The following is a 22972-nucleotide window of genomic DNA, read 5'->3' as shown; positions in this document are numbered from 1 at the left end:
TTAATAGTCTTGTACTAATTACTACATACATTTGTATACCCTTGAGCCAATTGTTACATGGACTTTTTACTAGCCTTGTACTATTACATAATTATTTTATAGCATTGTACTAATTATCACATACATTTTTATAGCCTTGTACTAATTATTACTTGGACTTTTATACAGCCTTTTATCAAGTATTGCATAGGCTTTTATATTACCTTGTACCAATTATTACATATGTTGACCTCAGTTATAATTAGAGCATGGTACAAATTAACTGTTATATTGACATAGCATCAAATATTATTGGCCCCACTATACAAGAAAGAAAACAAAAGCTCAGGAATATTTCTTTAATATCTATGTATCTTAAATAATGGCAATCTGAACATATTTGAAAAAAAAACATGTAGCCCTGTGGAGGTTTGTGAACTGATGTTTTCATTTTCATTCTATAATTATTTAAATGGATGTTTCCCTCAATAATGCCATTAAAGTTTGTTGTTTTTTTCTTCATCTTTTTCATCAGTTTTGAAGGTTCAAGGATAATGATGCATCATTCAATGCCATTTGGCATCCTACCAAATAGTACACTTGTGTTGTGGATTCATGCGGCTACCTAATGGACACTTGAAAACCTCTGAAAAGTCTGCAGAGTTCTGAAGTGGACCAATCACCCTGAAATAGATTGCAAAATTATATGTATGATAACCAATAAAACACAGATTGTTGTGACCATTCTCTAGAAGAATGTAATACTGATTGTTAGAAAAGTCATATTGTTTCAACATGTGAGGAGGATAAATTTTATAGAACAAGAAATTTATAGTGTTGTGAGCCTCTTGAAGACTGTTTACCTCACTCTGTGAGGCTCATTACCCACAACTGTTTGTGAGATTTTACATCACTCTTTGAGAGGCCACAATATGCTTGTGTATAACATGCCAGTTGCCAAAACAAATGGACCCGGACTTGAAGTCATAATGGAAGAGGAGATCAGATTCAACATATTTTATTTAGAATAAAAAGTAGGAGTAAAGTTGGGTAAGGATGGGGTGGTGTGCAACCAGTTTATTTTGCACTCCATTTGCCTCATGGCACATATTTATTGTTTTTTTGTTGAAGTGGTTTGTCTTCTTGGGGTTTTGCCTTAACCATTCTTGCAATTTTTTGTGCCATTAAACCCTGTGCATACATACATGTGTACATATTTACACACATATTGCATCCAGTCATGCAGTATTACCCCACACACACATATTCCAGGTCAGGCCAGGCCAGGCTACACCTGCTACTGTAAGTAACAGTATATTAACTAACTGCAACTGTTGACTTAGAATGGATAAATATACCTGGCTCCATCTAGAAATTACTTTCTGGTGGATTCGACAACCAAGCAACTACACTCATACCCCTGGCTGTGAAGGCTAATGTCTAGACATGCGTGATAGTACAGGGCATCAGCTCTAGCGCAATGGGACCTGATGGTTATACACTTCATCTGGACTTGTCTACAGACATTTTTACAGTGTCATGCCACTGGATTAAAATGGATCTGGAAAAGAGGGTGAAGGTGATTTTCTCCAATGTTTTCTTACTTAAAATCCAACTCATATAGACATGAGATCATAGCACCACCACCATCAGATAATAACTGTCAAGTCCTTTAGCAAAGGGGCAGTCGGTAAAGCAGCAGGTGTGAATACACTAGGAGCTGTAGCTTCAAACCTGCACACAGGTGGCTCAGGGGCATAGGGTCCCTTTCTACTGAAATGAAGCAGTAGTGGAATTTGGCAGTCCCTGGACAACTGTGCAGCCCTATTTAGGTTCACCCTGCTCACCTCCTTAGCACAAGGAAGCAGTTAGAAAAGCTGACCTAAACACTGTCTGTTCTTCCCACACCTGATTACCAGAAACAATTGCTATGAACTCAAAAAAATTGGCTTCCTTCAGAGACTGTATGCCAGTATTTGACTCATCCAAAAGTCCCTATTTCCACTACATGTAAGCAACAAGACTGGTTTGATGGAACAATGCTGCCATACAGAGACTACTGAATGAGAATCATCAACTCCAAAAGGCCTGTTTAGAAGCCAGTAACTCATCATTTAAGAAGGCAGCCTTCATCAGTTCAAAAGGATGTCTCCTACAAAGACTAGTGGCTGGGAAACAAGGCAGACAAGATTCAGTCTTAAACAGATAGGAATGACATGAAGTTCTATGATACTTTAAAGACAATCTTTCACACAGCCATGGTGAGGTCCTGTGGATGACAGTGGTAAAATTTGGGAAATCCATCAAAATGATTCATCAATTCCATGATGGCATGCTCACTTACATCATGGACGAAGGTGAATCATCTGAACCATCCCCAGTCACCAAGAGAAGCAAGCAAAGCTGCATGTTGGCCCCAATTCTCTTCAGCATACCCATGCTTACAGATCCATTCCATGACTATGGCACTAGGACCAATATCATATACAGTACTGATGGCAAGCTCTTCAGTCTGAGAAGACAATGTGCAAAGGCAAAGTTACATGAAGTGACTGTTCATGATAACTGTTCCTTGAATGCCAAATCTTCGACAGACTTGTAACATAGAATGGATCATTTCTATTCAGCTAGTGACAATTTTAGTGTCACAATCAATATTAAGAAGACAACAGGAATGCACTAATTTGCTCCAGGAATAACTTGCCTAGAGCCAAACCTTCCAGGTAATGGAAAAGTTCACCAATCGTGGCAGTACACTATCATTAGTAATCCACCTCAGTGATGAAACCAATGCCAGAATTGCCAAGAAAATGTGACCTTTAACAGATTACATACAAATGTGTGGGAGCAAAAAAGGCACAAGTCTGCAAACAAAAACTGAAGGTTTACAAACCAATTGTGTTGCAACCCTGTTGTATGCATGCACAACCTTGATAATGTCCAGATGCCATGCCAAAAGACTGAACCATTTTCATATGGGCTCCCTGAGGACACTGATAAGGATAACCTGACAGAAAAAGGCCGATAACACTGAGATTCTCATATGGGCATACTCTGCTGCTGAACCAGGTTGTCAGAGAAGCAACTACTAAAGATCTTCTCCAGTGAGCTAAAGGAGGTAAAAAAAGCTCTTCAAATCATGCTTGAAGCATTTCAATATTCACCCTGAGTCTTGGGAAGATCTTGCACAGAATTGTTCCACCTGGTGCAGACTCCTCCAAACTCGAGTTCAGACTACGAGCTGAGAAGGACTGCAGAGGCAGTTCAGAAGTGCAAACAGTGTAAATCTTGGAACTGCAGTACATACTATGTCAATCAAACAAACCCAAGCTGCATCTCTAATTCAGTGTGTCAAAGACGGTTCAGAGCACAAACTGTTCTGATCAACCAATCACACGCTCAAAGAAATAAAGCTAGTTAGTGATGTCACAGTGATCTTCAAACTTAATGATGAAAAACATGTATACATTGTTCACACTTAGATACACCTTTTTTGTAATACCTGCACTGTGTACCTAGAATGTTTTATTTGCAAAATTTTAAATGCCCACCAATGATGTCCAAAACTGCTCCCCTCAAGTGTATTCACATACAAGAAGAGCATGCTCTCTTAAGATATGTTTCACTTTGGAGTTGAGCTATCTCTTCCAACATGCTTAATAAAACACACGCAAGATCCATTTTTGAGATTGATTTTACCCTCAAAGTTGGGTGTTAGGAGCCATCAATTTGTAAACAGGAGCATGCTACAAGGACCAAACGTGACCAGCGTCAGAATCCCTGCATCTTATGACATGTTGAAGCTACATCATAGATTGTTGTGGAAGAAAACTTAATAATATATCAAAGTTGTTGTACAGAAAATGTATGGAGTCAAAGGTCATTATCCTAATACTCTGGGTTTTTATTTCAGTAGGGCTAAAAACTTGTATATATCTCAAATGTATTTTCATACAATTGTTTCATTTAAAATAAAAAATTCTGTACATTTTTTTCCAAAGGATATGTGAGAACCTATAATAATTACCTGAATCCCCTGCCTTTGGTTTCTGCAGCAGAACTTTAATAAGTTAATCTTATCTTTCCTCAAATGAGTTTAATTTCCAGTGTTCAACATTATCAATTAGAAGAGTTATGGTTCCTGATTGCCCATTCTCTTAACTCTGTTTTCTACAACACAACTTTACTAAAGATATTACACTTCAGCCAAAGTTATAATGCATCTTTATATAGATTAAACCTTGAATGTGTTGGATTTACAGCATTCCATGCAATCATTTAAAAGAGTTATGTCCCCTGAATGCATATCTTCCCCAAACTTAGGTTTTCCAACAGAAGTTCTCCTCTTTAAGGCCCTGCAAAGCAAACTGACAAAATTCTAGCTCTAGTTTGTACATTATTTAATGTCATCAGAGACATCAGGAAGTATTTAGAGTTGACCTCTAATCCTTCACCATTGAACTGTATTACAGAGGTGACGCTTTGAGAGCTGTGCCTTAATTATATGTGTGTGTGTGTGATTTACATTTTAAATGTAGCTTTAATAATTTTTGAGTCATATCACTATGATGTCTGCGATGTGACAGTTTATAGTGATGTCTAGCACTGGGGCATCATGCCGCAGACATTTAGCATGATGTCCCACCCAGTCACATTATCCTGACACCAGGCCAACCAGTCCTAACACTAACCTCTTAATGCTGAATGCCAAGCAAGGCAGCTGTTAGTACCATTTTTGTAAGTCTTTGGTATGACTCAGTCAGGGATTGAACCCACGACCTCCCGCATCCGAGGTGGACGCTCTAACCACCGGAGCGGTCGCGGGGGGTAATAGACAGTGGGGTAATATACTAAAGGGGGTAAATGATGGGGGGGTAATAGCGGGGGGGGGGGGGGATTGACAGGGATAATGTCCTAGACATGTGATTGGCATACTGGTTGTCATTCTGGCACTATCTCCATTTAGTACCAACCAGACATCATAGGTTTTTTTGATTAAAGCATGCTGTTGATATACCAGCCATCTGGAACTAATTATAAGATTTTCAAGATGGCCATTGTAGCAGTGATATGAGAAGTCAGACTGGCACCATTTTATCACACAACCATGTTGGTATGACCATTCATTCAGGAGAAATAATAATTACACGATTCTCAACATGGCTGCTGTGTCTACATGGCTGCTGTGTCTATAAGATGTTTAGTAAAAAAAAACATGTTGATGTGACCATGCCATCAGAAGGAGCATTGGTAATATTTTCATCAGATCAGCACCATTTTCATTTAGGATCAACTAGGCATCACAAGAAGTCTTCTTGGGAAAATCCATGATAATATTACTTTTAATTCAGGTGGAGTAGCCATAACAAGATTTTCAAGATGGCTACAATGGTGGCCACATTGGACATCATATCGACACAATTTTCATTTACAGCCAACTAGACATCACAAGAAGTCTTCTGGAAACACATGGCAATGCTACTTTTTATGCATCAGGAATAGTTATAAGATTTTCAAGACTGTCACCGTTTGCAACTTAAATATAGTGAATTATGTAGCACCTTTGAGCTAAACGATTCTTAGAAATTATTTGTCTTTCTTTAATATTGGAAGTTTGCATTGTTTGATTTAAAACAATATCTTCTAAAAAAATTTAAACTTTTCGTTCTTTAGAACTGCATTTTGTGCAAATGAATATCATTGGTGCTTCAGGCAGCCTTCTGCTGAACTATTAATTGTAATGCCCATAAAGACTCGACATGGGGTGTCAGATGCATTAGTCTGGCCTGCCAGATGCATTAGTCTGGCCTGTCAGATGCATTAGTCTGGCCTGCAGACTAGGTCTCTTGTTGGTGTCAAATTTTGTTCGCTTATCATAGTTTATGACACTTATGGCCTGAGTAAAGTACCTTTATATCAAACCTGGCCTGTCATAGCAAATGAGTCTGACACCACTGGTCTAGACTGTGTTTACCTAAATAATTCCCATGAAAAATACACTGTGTTTACCTAAAGTATGCAAGGCTATGAGGATCAGTCCGAATTAGGCGAATTTCTTCCTGGGGACGTATGTTCTGGCACCAAACCTGAAAATTGTTAACAGTGGCAATGGATCAACAGTTTCTTTAAATGACAATATGTTTATTATTTCTCTATTTATTATTACTATTATTATTATTATTATTATTATATAATCAAGCACTATCATGAACTTTTTGATTACCAGTAAAATGTACTGCAATGATTTCACATCAGGCACCTGTGGTCAAAATGGGCAAACAGTAGAATTTAATTCAACATGAACAAGACTTTGAAATGGCAGCAAAATGTTCTTCTAAAACACGAATTACTTTTCTTTTCCATTTACGATCATTTTAGTACACATATCAATCAAATGACTTGTTATTCAGCTAATTACAATGGTCATATATAACAATTACTTTTCTTTGATCCCAAGTCAACTAATTACACTGGCCCTATATAGAAATTACTTTGTTGTAATCCGTACTAAAATCTTAATTTCAGTAACTAACCTGCAGCCTTGACATTTATAAGCAAACTCGGGAGTTCAAGAAATGGAATGCCAACAATTTAAGAGGTTTGTTGCGGGGCTCTTTCTTCTATGAAATCAGCAATACACTAATATGCAAACTTGTTTCGTAGAGGTAGTTGATTCACTGGTGTGGATATTTATGTCTCGAGAAAGCACCATGATTTTGACTTTGACAAGACCAGAGAGCCATCCTAACAAATTTGTCCAAAAACAGGAGTGGACTTATTGTCAAAGATATTAGTAAATATTGGTAAAAAGAGAGGTCACAGAGCTATAAACGCATAAATAAAGTGGAAACACAATAAATCTGATGTCACAAACTTTATGTTGTAAAGGGTCATTATTTACTGAAGATTATATTTTTGTTCTTAGAGAGTGTAAAATATTTAACTTTGTAAAGTATCATACTTCCAAGAAAATAATTCTAAACAACTCCTTTCTGGACTCACCTGGGCAGAATTTATGAAGAACAGTTGTTCATGAGTATATTTAAGTCCTGGCAACAATTGTTCCTCTGCACCGAGCTTCTTGACCCATTTCTTATACGCCTGAAGAGAGGATTTTAAATGGTGATGTGTTTATGCTAATGTACAACAGTTCTTCAATGACAGGCCCCTTTTGGGGCAGGATTGTAAAAAAGAATTAAAAAGGGAAAGTGGATGATATATGATGGCCAAGTTCATCATCTGAGAAAGTTTTTGAAATAAGTATTTGCCATTTTTTTGTAAAAATGTGGTTTGGGATTTATCACAGAACCTGGGCATATCATGGCTTTTGTACGACATCTGTTCTTATCAGTACTATGTATATTACATAATGTATCAGTACTAAGTATATTACATAATGTATCAGTACTATGTATATTACATAATGCCACAACTTTACTCAAGATGTAAGTATAACATAAAGGGAATCCAAATGGCAAATTGAACCTAGGCATATATTTTATTCTTTTACAGAGACTTTTCTCTACATAAACCAAGGCATATATTCCATTGTTACACAGATAATTTTCTCTGTGGAAACCAAGGCATATATTTCATTGTTACACAGATAATTTTCTCTGTGGAAACCAAGGCATATATTTCATTGTTATACACAGAATTTTCTCTGTGGAAACCAAGGCATATATTTCATTGTTATACACAGAATTTTCTCTGTGGAAACCAAGGCATATATTTCATTGTTATACAGAGAATTTTGTATGCATGTGCTTATTCATACACAAGTTATGAAACCCAATGAATAATTTCCATATTTAGCTCAGAACCATTGTGGCTCATTTGGTTGGGCATTGAACTTGCACTCCAAGAGTCACAGGTTCAATACTCACCTCATCAAGGTGACTCACTGAAGGTATGAAGTATATTTGTCTATTGAGCTTTTCCACTGATTCTTGTCAGATTCTACTTTTACATCAAGAAAACAATATAATGCCTTATGAGACTACCATTGGTACATGTTCCACTGAACTTTGTCAGAGACTTGGTACATATTCCAATAATCTCTGTCAGGGACTAGGTATATGTTCCAATAAACTCTGTCAGGGACTATGTACATTTTCCAATAAACTAAGTCAGGGAATAGGTACATGTTCCACTGTACTTTGTCAGAGACTTGGTACATGTTCCAATAGACCAAGTCAGGGAATAGGTACATGTTCCGCTGAACTTTCTCAGAGATTTAGTTCATATTCCAATAAAATGTGTCAGAGCCTAGGTACATGCTCCAGTCAACATTGTCAGAGACAAGATACATGTTCAAATTAGAATTGTCAAAAATTCTTAATAAAACATTTTGCTTTTGTATTATAGTTAATTAAGTATATAGATGGAAAAAATTTTATATTTCAAAATTAACATTAAAGTTTCAATCCAAATGGAAGATTCAATGTGCTAAGATATTACATTAATCAGCCAGTTCTCCATACCTAGCAAAGTATGTGGAATGAAAAATCTGCAAACAAACTTGAGAATATCCAACCCACTATTGGAGAATGGCATCCCCCCTATACAACATATCACAGAGATCAAATGGTATGGCATTAATTACATACTGTACATTCACACCTGACGCATACCTCCTGAAAAGTTAACCTTGACCAAATTGCATACCCAGACAGTGTCCACTGGTCAACCTTGACCAAAGTGCATACCCAGTCGGTGTCCACTGGTCAACCTTGACCAAAGTGCATACCCAGTCAATGTCCACTTGTCAACCTTGACCAAAGTGCATACCCAGTCAGTGTCCACTGGTCAACCTTGACCAAAGTGCATACCCAGTCAATGTCCACAAGTTTTAAAATGTTTACAAGCCTTACCTTTAGCTTTTATTTTACTTATCATTTTACAGAATATTAATATTTTTACTTTTAACTTTTATCATTTAGTACTTTATGTTTATGTTATTTCCGATATTTTGTTGCAATTCTTTATATTTCATTTTTATTACTACAACTGCTAAATTTAAAATCCTTGTAACTTGAACTCAAAAGCCTTGTTTAAAATACCCTGACATTGCTCAATCATTACTCTGTAGTTATAATATCATCATGTTTGAAGATGATGTTTGAAAGTATTAGACATATGTTTTCATATAAATTTTAAAATGTTTTCAAATAAGTTAAATTTAAACAAATTCTCTTTGAGGTAGTTAATACTCAGTTCTCAACTGAAACACATTTTCCTTTTCATTAGTAATATCAACATGCATATGTATATGTACATCTCTAGGAAAAAAGAGAAAGTTTAAAATAAATGTTTACAACTTCTACAATTTTGCCATCCCCTTCTTGTAGCAGAAATGGTTAAAGTCACACCACTATTGTAATAATAACTTATCAAAGCAAGAACACATATCACTCTTTCATTATAACACTGTCCAAAAAAAAATTTCTCCCCAATCATAATGCTTGCAGTGGGAGCTCAAGATTTTACTGCCTTGTATTGAGACTGCCTTATTATCAAGTACTTCAAAAAGTTCTACCTCATTATATAACACCGTTCATGGCAGCCATGTAGTATTGCAGCTGCCTTATAATGAAGTGCATGATACAGGACCCCTCATTATAATATTACCAGTGGTAACTATAGAGTATACTGTCTTATAGTGAGAATGCTTTATAATGTAGTATATTATACAGTGCCCCTCTTTATAATGCTGTCAATGGGAGCCATAGAATATACTTAAAGTGTGACTGCCTTATAATGAAGTGCATGGTACAGTACCCCTCATCATAATACTACCAGTGGGAACCACAGAGTATAATGTCTTATAGTGAGACTGCTTTATAATGAGGTATATTATACAGTACCCCTAATTATAATGCTGTCAATGGGAGCCATAGAATATACTTAAAGTGAGACTGTTTTATAATGAAGTGCATGGTGCAGTACCCGTCATTATAATCAATGGGAACCATAGAGTATACTACCCTATTGTGAGACTGCCTTATAATGAAATCCACAATAATTTTACTACCACTTAAAAATGGGATACTAACTTTATAAGAGAAAATGTGATATATGAAAAGCTTTTCAGTGAGACTGCCTAAAAATGAAGTACACAATATATGCATTTTTACTACCACTTAAAAATGGGATACTAACTTTATAAGAGAAAATGTGTTATATGAAGGGCTTTACAGTGAGACTGCTTAATAATGAAGTACACAATACATACAATTTTACTACCACTTAAAAATGGAAAGCAAACTTTATAAGAGGAAATGTGTTATTGAAAGGGCCTTATAATGATGGAATGCTGTAATGGTAGATGACAGATTCATGTTTTTGGGTGACATTTGGGCAAAAAGATCTACATATGTGCATATTCAAAATGTTATATGCATACAGATCTATTTAATCAGCTATTTGCATACTCACAATTTCACATGCATGCTCTTTGATGACCTATTTGCATATTCACAATTTCACATGCATACTGTTCAGTGACCTTCTTGCATGTACACAATTTCACTTTGCATGCTTTTCAATCAGCTACTTGCATATTCATAGTTTTGCATTTCATACTGTTCAATCAACTTGCATATTCATAGTTTTTCATTGCATGCTGTTCAATCAGCCACTGGTATATTCATAGTTTGCATTGCATACTGTCCAATCAGCTATTTTCATATTTGTAGTTTTGCATTGCATACTCTTCAGTTACTTGTATATTAATAATTTTGCACTGCATACTGTTCAATCAGCTATTTTTATGTTTGTAGTTTTTCACTGCATACTGTTTAATCATCTATTTGCACATTTTCTTTTGCTGTCCTTTTATTGTACAATTCCCATCTTAACATCAGATCCAAGTTATTTTATGAAGAAACCAATAGGAAAAAATAACTACATGAAAAATGTAAATTGTTTATAATTTTGTTTAAACAGTTTGTATATGATGATTGCAATATCTAACTAAATATTAAACATCTTGGGCCAAATTTCTTGTGCAAATTGGTAGGATGACACAAAGTGTGTATATTTCATAAATTGTAAAGGATGTCCAAAATAAATGTATTTGTGCAATGTAGAGTAAAGTCTGTGTTTGTAGAACATGTATCCAGTGACAACTGGATTTGACCTTGCTACCAAAGTATGAGACTTTATGACAAGTCCGTAAGGGTAAGTATAGGTCAAGAGCATAAAGTCCCCTCTACCTGCCTGCCTACACTGATTGCATATCTCAGAGTGTCTTTTCATGCCTAGTAAGTGTATTTATATGGTTATAATGGGGATATCATTAGTTCCAAGCACTGGCTCAGGGGCCATTGTGTGTGTGTGTTTGTGTGCATGTATATATGTGTATATATATATATATATATATATATATATATATATATATATATATATATATACCGTCTATGTGTTGGTGTTGTTTATTATTATTATTAATATATATATATATATATATATATATATTATTATTATTATATATATATATATATATATATATATATATATGGTTATAAGATGGTTGGGGACTGGCAAATGTAGACCCTGGGGCCAACACTGATTGCATATCTCAGAGTGCCTTTTCATGGTTATAGTGGGGATATCATTCATTTCCAAGAGCTGACTTAGAGGCCTAGTCACTTGGGTCTAAGCACACCGCATAGGGGCAAATGTTAGCTACATTGCTGAATTTGTCTTTTATTGCCCAAGTGTGCATATTGTTATAGAGCAGAGATCTCAACAGTTTCCAAATTATGACTCAGGGGGCTAAGTCCCTGGGGATATAAGAATGGACCTGAGGACCAATGTCAGTTGTACATCTAAATTCGTTTTTTCAAGTCCAGAAAGTGTATGTATGGTTGTAGGGTGGGGAGCTCTACAGTTTCAAAGTTATGAAACAGGGACTTCATCTCCAGGGATATATAGAAAAACCAAGGATCCAATGACAGTTTCATATATAAAGCTTTTTTCTAAATAAAAAATTTATCCTGTTCATGGATGTCCAGATGTTTTGGAAGTATATAATGTAAATGATCTATATGCAAACATTGTCTGCTGCATGTTTAGCATTTTTGATTCTAGTATAATATTTGCTTTTGTCATAAATTAGCTTATGTTACTTCCATTTAGTTTTAAATGGATCCCTTACTTGTATACAAGGTCTATTTTGTTTTTGTTGTTGGACTTGTCTTAAGTCATGTCCAACAACAGAAACAAAATAGACCTTGATCTACCATTGCATAATGCACTGGCAGTTCAATGTCTATATGATTTGTTCTACCGATTACAATGAACAAACTACACTAACCCAGATCTGCCAGTACATAATATAATGGCAGGTAGGGCTAAGTGCAGTTTGTAGTTTGATTTGGTTAGTTCAATCTTGATGCTATTTTTTGTATATACCATTAGTTTGGTCATTACTGCTATGTTCTGTGATATTATTATCTGTATATACCATTAGTTTGGTCATTGCTGCTATGTTCTGTGATATTATTGTCTGTATATACCGTTAGTTTGGTCATTACTGCTATGTTCTGTGATATTGTCTAGATGCACTTTTAGTTTGGTCATTACTACTATGTTCTGTGATATTATTGTCTATATACCATTAGTTTGGTCATTACTGCTATGTTCTGTGATATTATTGTCCGTATATACCATTAGTTTGGTCATTACTGCTATGTTCTGTGATATTATTGTCTGTATATACCGTTAGTTTGGTCATTACTGCTATGTTCTGTGATATTATTGTCTGTATATACCGTTAGTTTGGTCATTACTACTATGTTCTGTGATATTATTGTCTATATACCATTAGTTTGGTCATTACTGCTATGTTCTGTTATATTATTGGCTGTATATACCATTAGTTTGGTCATTACTGCTATGTTCTGTGATATTATTATCTGTATATACCATTAGTTTGGTCATTACTGCTATGTTCTGTGATATTATTGTCTGTATATACCGTTAGTTTGGTCATTACTGCTATGTTCTGTGATATTGTCTAGATGCACTTTTAGTTTGGTCATTACTACTATGTTCTGTGATATTATTGTCTATATTACATTAGTTTGGTCATTACTGCTCTGTTCTGTGATATTATTGTCCGTATATACCATTAGTTTGGTCATTACTGCTATGTTCTGCAATATTATTGTCTGTATATACCATTAGTTTGGTCATTACTGCTATGTTCTGTGATATTATTATCTGTATATACCATTAGTTTGGTCATTACTGCTATGTTCTGTGATATTGTCTATATGCACTTTTAGTTTGGTCATTACTGCTATGTTCTGTGATATTATTGTCTATATGTACTTTTAGTTTGGTCATTACTGCTCTGTTCTGTGATATTATTGTCTGTATATACCATTAGTTTGGTCATTACTGCTCTGTTCTGTGATATTATTGTCTGTATATATCGTTAGTTTGGTCATTACTTCTCTGTTATGTGATACATATGCTTCCAGTGCATAAGCACGAATTGTATGTGTGTGCATTCAGAACATATGCACATAGTCTTGCCAAACTTAACAAATCTTAAGAATGTATAATAATATTCTAAGTGTGCATTTGCTGGCCATTATTAATATATAATTTATAGCTGCCTGTAATTTTACAGAAGAATGCACTGAATCTTGAAACAGAAATAAAGAATTTTTTAGTGGGTGAGTTGTTTTGTGTTTTCAACAGAGAAACTGGTTTTTAATAGTTACATAATGCATGCATGTATGTATGTATGTATGTTTAAAGTTATTTAATTGATTCCAGTCACTAAAATAGCTCCAACTCTATTTTATTATGCAAATTGTAAATTAAAACCAAACCTAAATAAAATTTTGTTGAATGTCAATTGCTTATGTCTCCATCTAACTATTCATGCACATTTTATGAATGTTCTCTAAAATAATCAGTATTATAGGAATTATGAAGTCTTATAGAATTTGAAACATTCTTTTATTGTTGTTGAAAATACTTTGGGGCAATGACCTTATACGAAAAAAATAAAGTTCTTTTTAAACAATTTTAGGAGGTATTATAATGATGGATGGATAGATGAAAAGACAAAACAAGCAAAATATTTTTTAAAATGATATGGATTCTTTACACTTTTGTTGGGTGCTATATTTTCCTATTGTTACAGACATAGCTCCCCTGTACAAACTGTTTCTGCAGATGTTTCAATGTCATTCATTTGGTAAAATACACACTCTGCCTGAGGAAAAAAAATAGTTTAAGTTGTTCTTCCCATAATAGGTAGTGTTTCATATATATATATATATATATATATATATATATATATATATATATATATATATATATATGCAGTAGTAAATGATACATACAAACAATGTACTTACTCTAAAAGCTTCCCTTACTCCACCATTGTCAGCAATATTCTCACCTTGTGTATTGATGCCATTCAACTGAAGAAACAGACCAAGTAATCTGAATTTGTACATTTATTATTCCTTTATTATCTGACAAGTCAGCATTTTAGTATGGGTTTATAAACATCTTTCAACTTTAGTGCCAGTAAATTTTGAAACAAGTTTAAAACTACTTTTCCACATCACTTATTAGATCTTTGCATTTGTATCATATAACTGTTCTAAAAGTAACGATTTATCATTGCATCATTACCTTTACAAAAGTGATGTATCATTGTATCATATAACTTTGATAAAAGTCATAATTTATCATTGAATGATATTACTTTTATAAAAGTACATGTAATGATTTATCACTGCATCATATTAACTTGACAACAGTAATGATTTATCCTTGTATCATATAACCTTGATAAAAGTACTGATTTATCATTGTATCATATTACCTTGATGAAAATAATGATTTATCATTGTATCATATTGATGAAAGTAATGATTTATCATTGTATCATATTACCTTGATAAAAGTAATGATTTATCTTTGTATCATATTACCTTGATGAAAATAATGATTTATCATTGTATCTATATTAACTAGATAAAAGTAATAATTTATCATTGTATCATATTACCTAGATAAAAGTAATAATTTATAATTGTACAGTATTCCCTCAATAAAAACTCTTCATGGTTAGTAATAGAACCTTATAGATGAAGCAAAGTTATTTTGAAGTATTTTTTCCATATCATTATTAAATCATAAAACAGACCACACTGCATTATAAAAGGGACTGCTTTATAGTGAGGCATTTTATAATGAGGACACTGTACTGATGGATGGCTTTATTATGTAGTAACATGCCTCCTTTGCATCTCCAAGGTCTGAATCCCATTTTGATAAAGTCCAAGGAAAGGATATGTGGTTGCCAACCAAGGGTGGTGTCTTCCACACTAAAATCCAAAAAATTCCACTTAAAATCCAAAAATCCATAAATTAAAAAAGCTTAAAGTTAGTGGTATATAAATTCCTTTCTTCACATCTAAGAGTGTGAGCAATTTTTCTCTTCATTTTTTCATCAGATATTTGAACTGTAAATGATATCCAAATATCATCTACCTGCAGGTTATCAACAGCATATGACCAGTCATTTTAACTTGTTCCAAGTTTTGAAACACTGTAACACAAATTTGCAGCACATGAAAACTACATGCTAACCACCAATCCTTCAGAGCTCCTACCTCCAATATAGTCGTCTCTTATGGCATACAAAAGAGTACATTGGACTTATTCTATATCCTTAAACCTGCAGGGGACAAAACAAAATGGACTCAGAAGGTATAATTAGTATCGAAGCTCACATGCATTTTAACATCTGCAGCAGTGAAGTTGGTGTACTGGTCCACAATACACTGGGCATGTTCCTTGAATTTTGTCACTATGTCTTCAGTCCACCACTGGTGCAAGTTGCCAACTTTGTCATACATCCGCCCTGTAAAGACATCAATTTTGCAATATTTTCCTATGGTAAACCCATGGGGTCTATCTTGGTATATTTCTTGTAAAAAGGGGATAGGCTCATTATTGGAAAATTAAATTCTTAAATAACAATTATATAAAAGAATGAACTGTTCATCCAGCAACAGCTTATGGTGTGAGAAATGTATTTTTATATGGCACTGATGGTATGTATGAAAGAATTGAAAAGAGACGACAAATTACATACAATCATTCTGATAATGTTGCAAACATTCCTATATTTCTTCCAGAAATGCAGAATATCTGATTCAGTTAAAACAATCCAAATGACTAAGTTTCCATTAAATAAATGTGAATGCAGGAAAACACTACAGATTGATATTTTGCATGTCATCTTTTTTTTAATCACAAAATCATAACTTTGCACAATGATCTCATTAAAAAGTGGTTTCTTGAAGCTAAAATTACTACTACTATTACTACTACTACTACTACTACTACTAATAATAATAATAATAATAATGACAATAGCAAAAACAATAATAATAATAATAATTTATTTAAAGAGGGTTTCAAAATTGGATAAAACCTAGTTTCCCTTGAGGCTCCCTCCAGACATACAGACTAACAAAATATTTTAGCAGCTCCATGTACACAACACACACACATACATACATACATACATACATACATACATACATACATACATATATATATATATATATATATATATATATATATATATATATATATATATATATATATATATATGTGTGTGTGTGTGTGGTTACAGTTTTGTACTGCAGTTGGTTCCATCACTGGGTGGGGATCCCCTTTCCAAGGGTCATATGTCATTGATCCACAACACTCTCCAGGGGACCACACTTAACCCAGAACCAATTAGCTTTTCCATTCCAGCCAAATCCAATTGGCTTCCTATGCCTGTTTGCAACTGAGGCTTCCTTGGCCTGTTGGCAAACCTTGGTGACTAACTTCCTGTGGCTAGCTCATGTAATCCCCTGGCATGCTGAAAGGTCTGTGATGCAAAGCCACAGCATCCTATTTCAACCAGAAGTTTCCAGGCCTTTCATCCATTCTGCTGGCATCATGGATGAGTGTCTGATACTTAACCAATTTCCTCTCTTGGACCTCCTCCATTCAAATGTGGGACTGTCACTTTCAACAAAATCACCTGTTTGGTACCTCCTGACCACAGTAAAATATCAGGTCTGAAGTTGGTGTCACAGATGTCTCTTGGGAATTTCAGCTGTCCTTTTACATCTGCCTGAATTTCCCAATCCTGCACTGTTGTCAAAATGCATCTTGTTTCACTCTTTTGTTTTTGTGTATCAACTCCTTTCACAAAGCTGATGAAGTCTGGACCACTTTTCACTTGCTGTTTCTTTCTCCTGGCTATATCCAAACTGGCCACAGTCTCAGCAAGCGCTTGTTCATGGTGCCAATGATAATGACCGTCTGTTAGAGCTACATTGCAGGATAACAGTAAGAATTTGTAAGTCTCCCACATAGATTACAGTTTGGATCATCTGTTAGTCCCCATGTCTTTAGGTGTGGGGAGATCATCATGCAATAAGCATAAGAGGAAGCTGATTTTCTGGGTATCAATTCTCCAGATGTCACTCACAGATAGTTTTCTCGACCTAGCACTTTCCCAGCATAGTCAATTGCCCTGCTTCCTCATGCTGACAGATTTGACTTGTCTGCCTTCCTCTTTAACATGGCATACTCCTTTCTGGACCATGGCACACTTCTCTTAGACCCCTGCTGGTTGCCATGTAGGTCTTTTCAGACATCTTAGCACCATCCTTCCCATTACTAATGCACCTACTATATCGTTGTGTCTCAGTCTGGATTCTGCCTCCTCAACTACTTTTACAGCAATCCACTTCCTACCTTTTGGTACCTCCACTGCTGCTTCTCTCACCTTCTCATCTGTGCTGTCTTTCAACATCATCATCTTGCCTGGTCTTAGCCACCTTGAACTCCTCTCACTGAGGACAATGGTAACTGAAGCTAGCTGCCAGTACTGTACAAGCTGGTACTTCTGAAGTTCTTTGGCACACCCATCCATCATTGCAGTTGTGTACTGAACATTCTCTTGACTACTTCTTTGGCCATCAAGGGGACTTGATATACAAGAAGTAGCCAGAATATTCTTGGCAGAATACCATGCTGGTAACACAAGACCTAGTACTTCCCATGGAGTCCACTCCTTTCTATGGCTTCCATCCAGTCTTTGGCTTGTCACTTCATGTCTGCTACACTCTCATTGTTATTCATGGAGCCCTTAAACCACTTGCCAAGGCTCTTAACTGTTTACTCACTCAGTGTTCATGTCTCTTTCTCTCCTATTCTGAACCTGTATCTTTCTCCAGGACCAGACTTCTTGACTCAGATGACTTGAGTATCACCTAATCAGGTCTCCAAGATCTTCTAACATCCATCTACCTTCTGGTACTGACATGGATGTAATTATCATATCATCCATGAAAGCCCTCATAGGAGGCAGTTGATTTCCAATGATGCAATTGGTCCTCAGCTCATCTTCTCTGCTGACATCACAAGCAGATTCATTGAAGCTGAAAATATTACTATTAAAATGGTAAATCCAGTTATGATGCCAATTGCTAATCTTGGCTATGCTGTTGTGTAGCCCAACATGGTGAAGCACACTTTTAAATTATTGAGATAGTGTTGAAGCATGTATCTGAACTTCTCTAGTATTTCATATTTCTCTGGAGTCTGGTTCACCACCTTTTATGGAATGCTACCATATGCATTGGCGAAATCTAACCACAACTCATATATATTGCCTTTTTCTTGGCATGCAGGATAATCTTAATTAAATATGTCATTTAATATTGAGGTTTGTCACAAGAAAGGCTGAGTCACAAAGGACAATGCTGTACAAGCACAACACCAAAACCAATATGCAATTAATAATTACACATATCATGCCTATATGAAGATTTTTGCAGGCTCTAGCATATTAATCATGTAAAAAAATTTTTTACTTGAAAGTGATCTTTACAGTGAAATTTTTATCCATATAACAGGGCATAATGTTCTCCCCTGTAACAGGGCATAATGATGGCCCCAGTAACAGGTCATCATGTTGGCCCATGTAACAGGGCATAATCTTGTCCCCTGTAACAGGCCATGATGTTGACCCCTGTAACAGGGTATCATGTTGGCCCATGTAACAGGGCATCATATTGGTCCCTGTAACACTGTTTCATGTTGGCCTCTGTAACAGGGCATCATGTTGGCCCGTGTAACGGGGCATCATACATAAAACACAGATAAAAACATTTTTTCCTATTGTATCAAAACAGGCATTATAATGATTTGATAATGAGTAAAGTATATTTTTCTTTTTCTGTTTTTTTAAAAATTATTATTCAGATATTCATAAAATCTGTTTCAGACATTATTATCATTGTCCAACCCAATGTAGCAGTCCGATTTTACTGGGTAAAGTCTCAGGCTTTAAGCAATATTGGAGTACAGTATGACCACTGTCAGAAGCATAATTCATTCCTCAGTACTTATCTTGATTAGCTACTATAGCTGCAGAGGCCTCCTTTGAAATGCATGCAGCCCACTTATTGAATTCTTATGTATAGTCAACCACTGAACTGCACTGGTCATTAAGAAGTAATAATGGCATGGGGAACACACACAGAAACACACAAACACACACGCACACACAAATATCATGCCTCTTCTGATATTTTGGAACCATGCAAAATACATACATTGTATGCAAATTAACCTGGAATGAAAGCAAAAACAATATCAAGTTTATACTGCCAATGTACTTGTAAGTACAAAGCTAACCCCCTACCACTCCAAGTTAATGGCTAGGACCCAGACGACAAAATGGGTAAATTGCTTTACATATGTATATGCTTTTATATGTACAGCAGAACAACAATAATTCCAAAATATCAGGACTACCACTGATGCTACATACCAGTGTCGTCAAATCCATGTGTCATTTCATGACCAATGACATAGCCAATACCTCCATAGTTAAGAGAGCTGGAACAAAAAACAAAAGAAATTAGCAATAATGTAGATCAGACATGTTTCATTGTCTCATTTACAGTAAGGGATACACTAGCATCTAATTTGTTACTGCTTGCATTTTATCTGGACTTTTATTTCATCTGAACAGGCAGATTGCCTTTCAGATACAAAGCTTACTGCTCACCTCAGAAACAACATGGCCTGCAGTTCTCCAGACATGCTGGCAGAGCTATAGAGATGCTGCCCAAAGGTGTGAAGAAAGAAAAATTGTTTTTGCTGAGTGCTTAACACCACTATTGCGTGTTGGGCTATACATGGCAGCCACTATAACTGGTGGAGGAAGAACTCAGGGAATTCTCAAGAAGAACCACTGACCCTCAGAAAGTGTTTCACATACCCAAATAGGTTGAGCTCGAGACTCAAACCCATGGGGACAAAGGTTGGATGGCAGTGATCGGTAAAGGCGATTGCTTTAGACCACTCAGCCACCCAGACTCTTGAAAGTAAAGACATTTTTAAGTAGCCACTTTTGAGAAGAAAATTTCCTCCTCATAAACCAGGTGTTCTTTTTATTTCTGTAATGATTCAGTAACAGAGACCTTTAAAACTCTGTTCAAGACTAGTGATTCTTTAAGCAGTAGTATATTCTGAAATTGTAAATATGCAAGTTAACTATCATAGATAGTTGTGAAGAAATTCCAGCATATACATAAAATAGACAGATATGAAAGAAAAATAGAAAGAAAAAGCAAGTACTTACTTTGGTTGACTTTGTGCATAAAATGGTGGCTGCAGAATTCCAGCAGGGAAAGCTAGATACAAAAAGAGGTGATAATACCATAATTAATACAGTCATACACCTTTGAGAGACCTCTCTTATTAATAGTAAATTGTTATAATTTCATCCCTCTCTTGAGAGGCCACCCTTTTATAAGGCAACCTATGCATCACATACGGGGTTGCCTCATGATAAGAAAGGGGAGGGGATGGCACTTTGATGTTGTGGTTAGATCTTTTGGTTAACAGAATATACTGTGAAATTCTAGGTCAAGACATACAGGATACACAAAAGTTTACTTAACATCAGTGATCTGGGTAAATAAATATGTAAAACACTATAGCTAGTTCTGTATGAGCTATTTCACCAATGTATCAAAATTATTTCATAATTAAAACTGGTTTCACAAAACTTGTTTACAGTGGAACAATAGACATATCAACATTGCAGTTCTAAATGCACTACATTTTTAGGCACATATGTTGTGTATGTGCATGCAGTATCAAGGGGTTCAGTATTGTAAAATACTGCATGATTCTGACAAATGTAAAGTTAATGGGGAAAAGAAAGGAGTACATAATGCACAAATATACAAATTATTTTAACATATGAATCTTGTAATGCCTAACTCAACAAACCAAAATATTAGGCACTATTAAAAACTACATTCCTCTTCCAATACTAATACTAATAATGATAATGTAAAAACATGAAACAAAAGTCAGAAAATCATTAGGCAGTTCACTATGTTGTTATACCTGAATGGTATTGCGAATGGAGTTTTGTATACATAAACGTTGTCCAATTAATGTGTGAAGATTATTGTTCAGCGTTGAGATGTGAGATGATGTTTGAGCTACAAGACTTTGGCATATTTGATCATGTCATTTTTATGTCACTGAAAGCATCTACCATGCCTGAATTACTTCTTCCATTCCTGAACGTATGCCACCCACCCCCACCATTGTTTAAATCGCAATTTACATCTCTTATAAACGTGTATTCTGTGTTTTATACTAAATGTGAGTATAAAACCATGCTCTGGTCCTCGTAATGTCACGCTGTTGTCATGAGTATTAATGAATTTGTCAAGGAATTCATTTAAAGACATCAACAGTTCTATAAGCCCTAGGATATCAACATTAAGTGGAAAGAAGTTTACATGTTAGCAGTTATTGTGCTATATTCATTTTCATGGTGGACCATGCATGTGTCGTACTGGAATTTCACGTGAATATCTTAGGAAATGAATTAATGTCATCTTACCTTCCAAGATTTTGGAATATCAAAACCAGAAATATGATGTTAATCCATAAATTAGAGACTACAATCATTCAGTGGAGTTTTATTGCCGAAACAGCGGAGATGCAGAATAGTGATGGAATCAAGAACTTGTAATTTTACTTTAATGTGTGAAATAGTATGCATTTGATAGGGACTATTTCTAACTGTATTACAACTCATTGCATCAGCAGTACGTTGTACTCTCGCTGATTTGCGACAAAATTCACTTGTCTGTTTCGTTCAGTTCTATTTAATCATAGTATGAATATATAAATAAGATTAAAAGTAAAAACGAATGTCACGGACATTGAGAGGACAACTTAATTCTGTCTAAATTATGCGTGCAGAGGGATTTTTCCATGCAGTTTGACTCGGTTACCGCCATGGCTAACCCTGAGAAGGACAAACATTGATTGGCTAACTAGGGTCATGTGATGTGAATATGAGTATAAATACTGTGTGTGTAGTTTGTGTGTGTGCATACACACAGACACACAGAAATATGCACATAAAAAGCTATTTGTTCTATACCTCTATATAAAATAAATTCGAGCTGAATCAATTTTTCACAAGATGTACAAGGAAAAAATGGAAGGATATCAATTATATTTTGCTTTGATTAATATCACTTACTTATTTGATTTTCTCCTGGGCTGTAAAATGCATTCACTGTTGCAGCAGAATCGGACCATCTGAAAAATACATCATACTAAGGTCTAAGCTAATATTATTCACAATCATTATGACCATCATCCAGAAGACAAATTGCATCCTTTATATTATTACTGTATGGTCATCAGCCAGAAGACAAATGACAGCCATTATATTATCCTGACCATTAGCCAGAAGACAAATTACAGCCATTCTATTATACTGACAATCAGCCAGAAGACATGCTACACCCATTATATTTTACAGTCATCAGCCAGAAGACAAATTACAGCTATTATATTATACTGACCATCAACCAGAAGACAAATTACAGCCATT

At 35.2% G+C, this 22972-nt stretch overlaps 1 protein-coding gene across 1 annotated transcript in view; it reads right to left on the bottom strand.

Moving 5' to 3' along the window:
• Window positions 1-324: 324 nt before the first annotated feature.
• LOC149782242 (neprilysin-like) overlaps window positions 325-22972 on the bottom strand; it is an 89362-nt gene continuing 66714 nt past the window's right edge. Inside the window, exons 19-26 of the mRNA XM_089933628.1 lie at window positions 22616-22674; window positions 20681-20732; window positions 19865-19932; window positions 15750-15880; window positions 14361-14426; window positions 6982-7080; window positions 5989-6065; window positions 325-663 (exon numbers count right to left, since the gene is read on the bottom strand). Coding sequence (XP_089789754.1) covers window positions 564-663; window positions 5989-6065; window positions 6982-7080; window positions 14361-14426; window positions 15750-15880; window positions 19865-19932; window positions 20681-20732; window positions 22616-22674 — 652 coding nt within the window. The 3' untranslated portion in view covers window positions 325-563. The remainder of the gene's footprint in view (window positions 664-5988; window positions 6066-6981; window positions 7081-14360; window positions 14427-15749; window positions 15881-19864; window positions 19933-20680; window positions 20733-22615; window positions 22675-22972) is intronic.

The sequence above is a fragment of the Sinohyriopsis cumingii genome, chromosome 15 (genome assembly GCF_028554795.1).
Source record: "Sinohyriopsis cumingii isolate HCF-2022 chromosome 15, ASM2855479v2, whole genome shotgun sequence".
NCBI classification, from domain to species: domain Eukaryota; kingdom Metazoa; phylum Mollusca; class Bivalvia; order Unionida; family Unionidae; genus Sinohyriopsis; species Sinohyriopsis cumingii.
The sequence above is the reverse complement of the archived record's forward strand: the minus strand, read 5'-3'. Positions and strand labels throughout refer to the sequence as shown.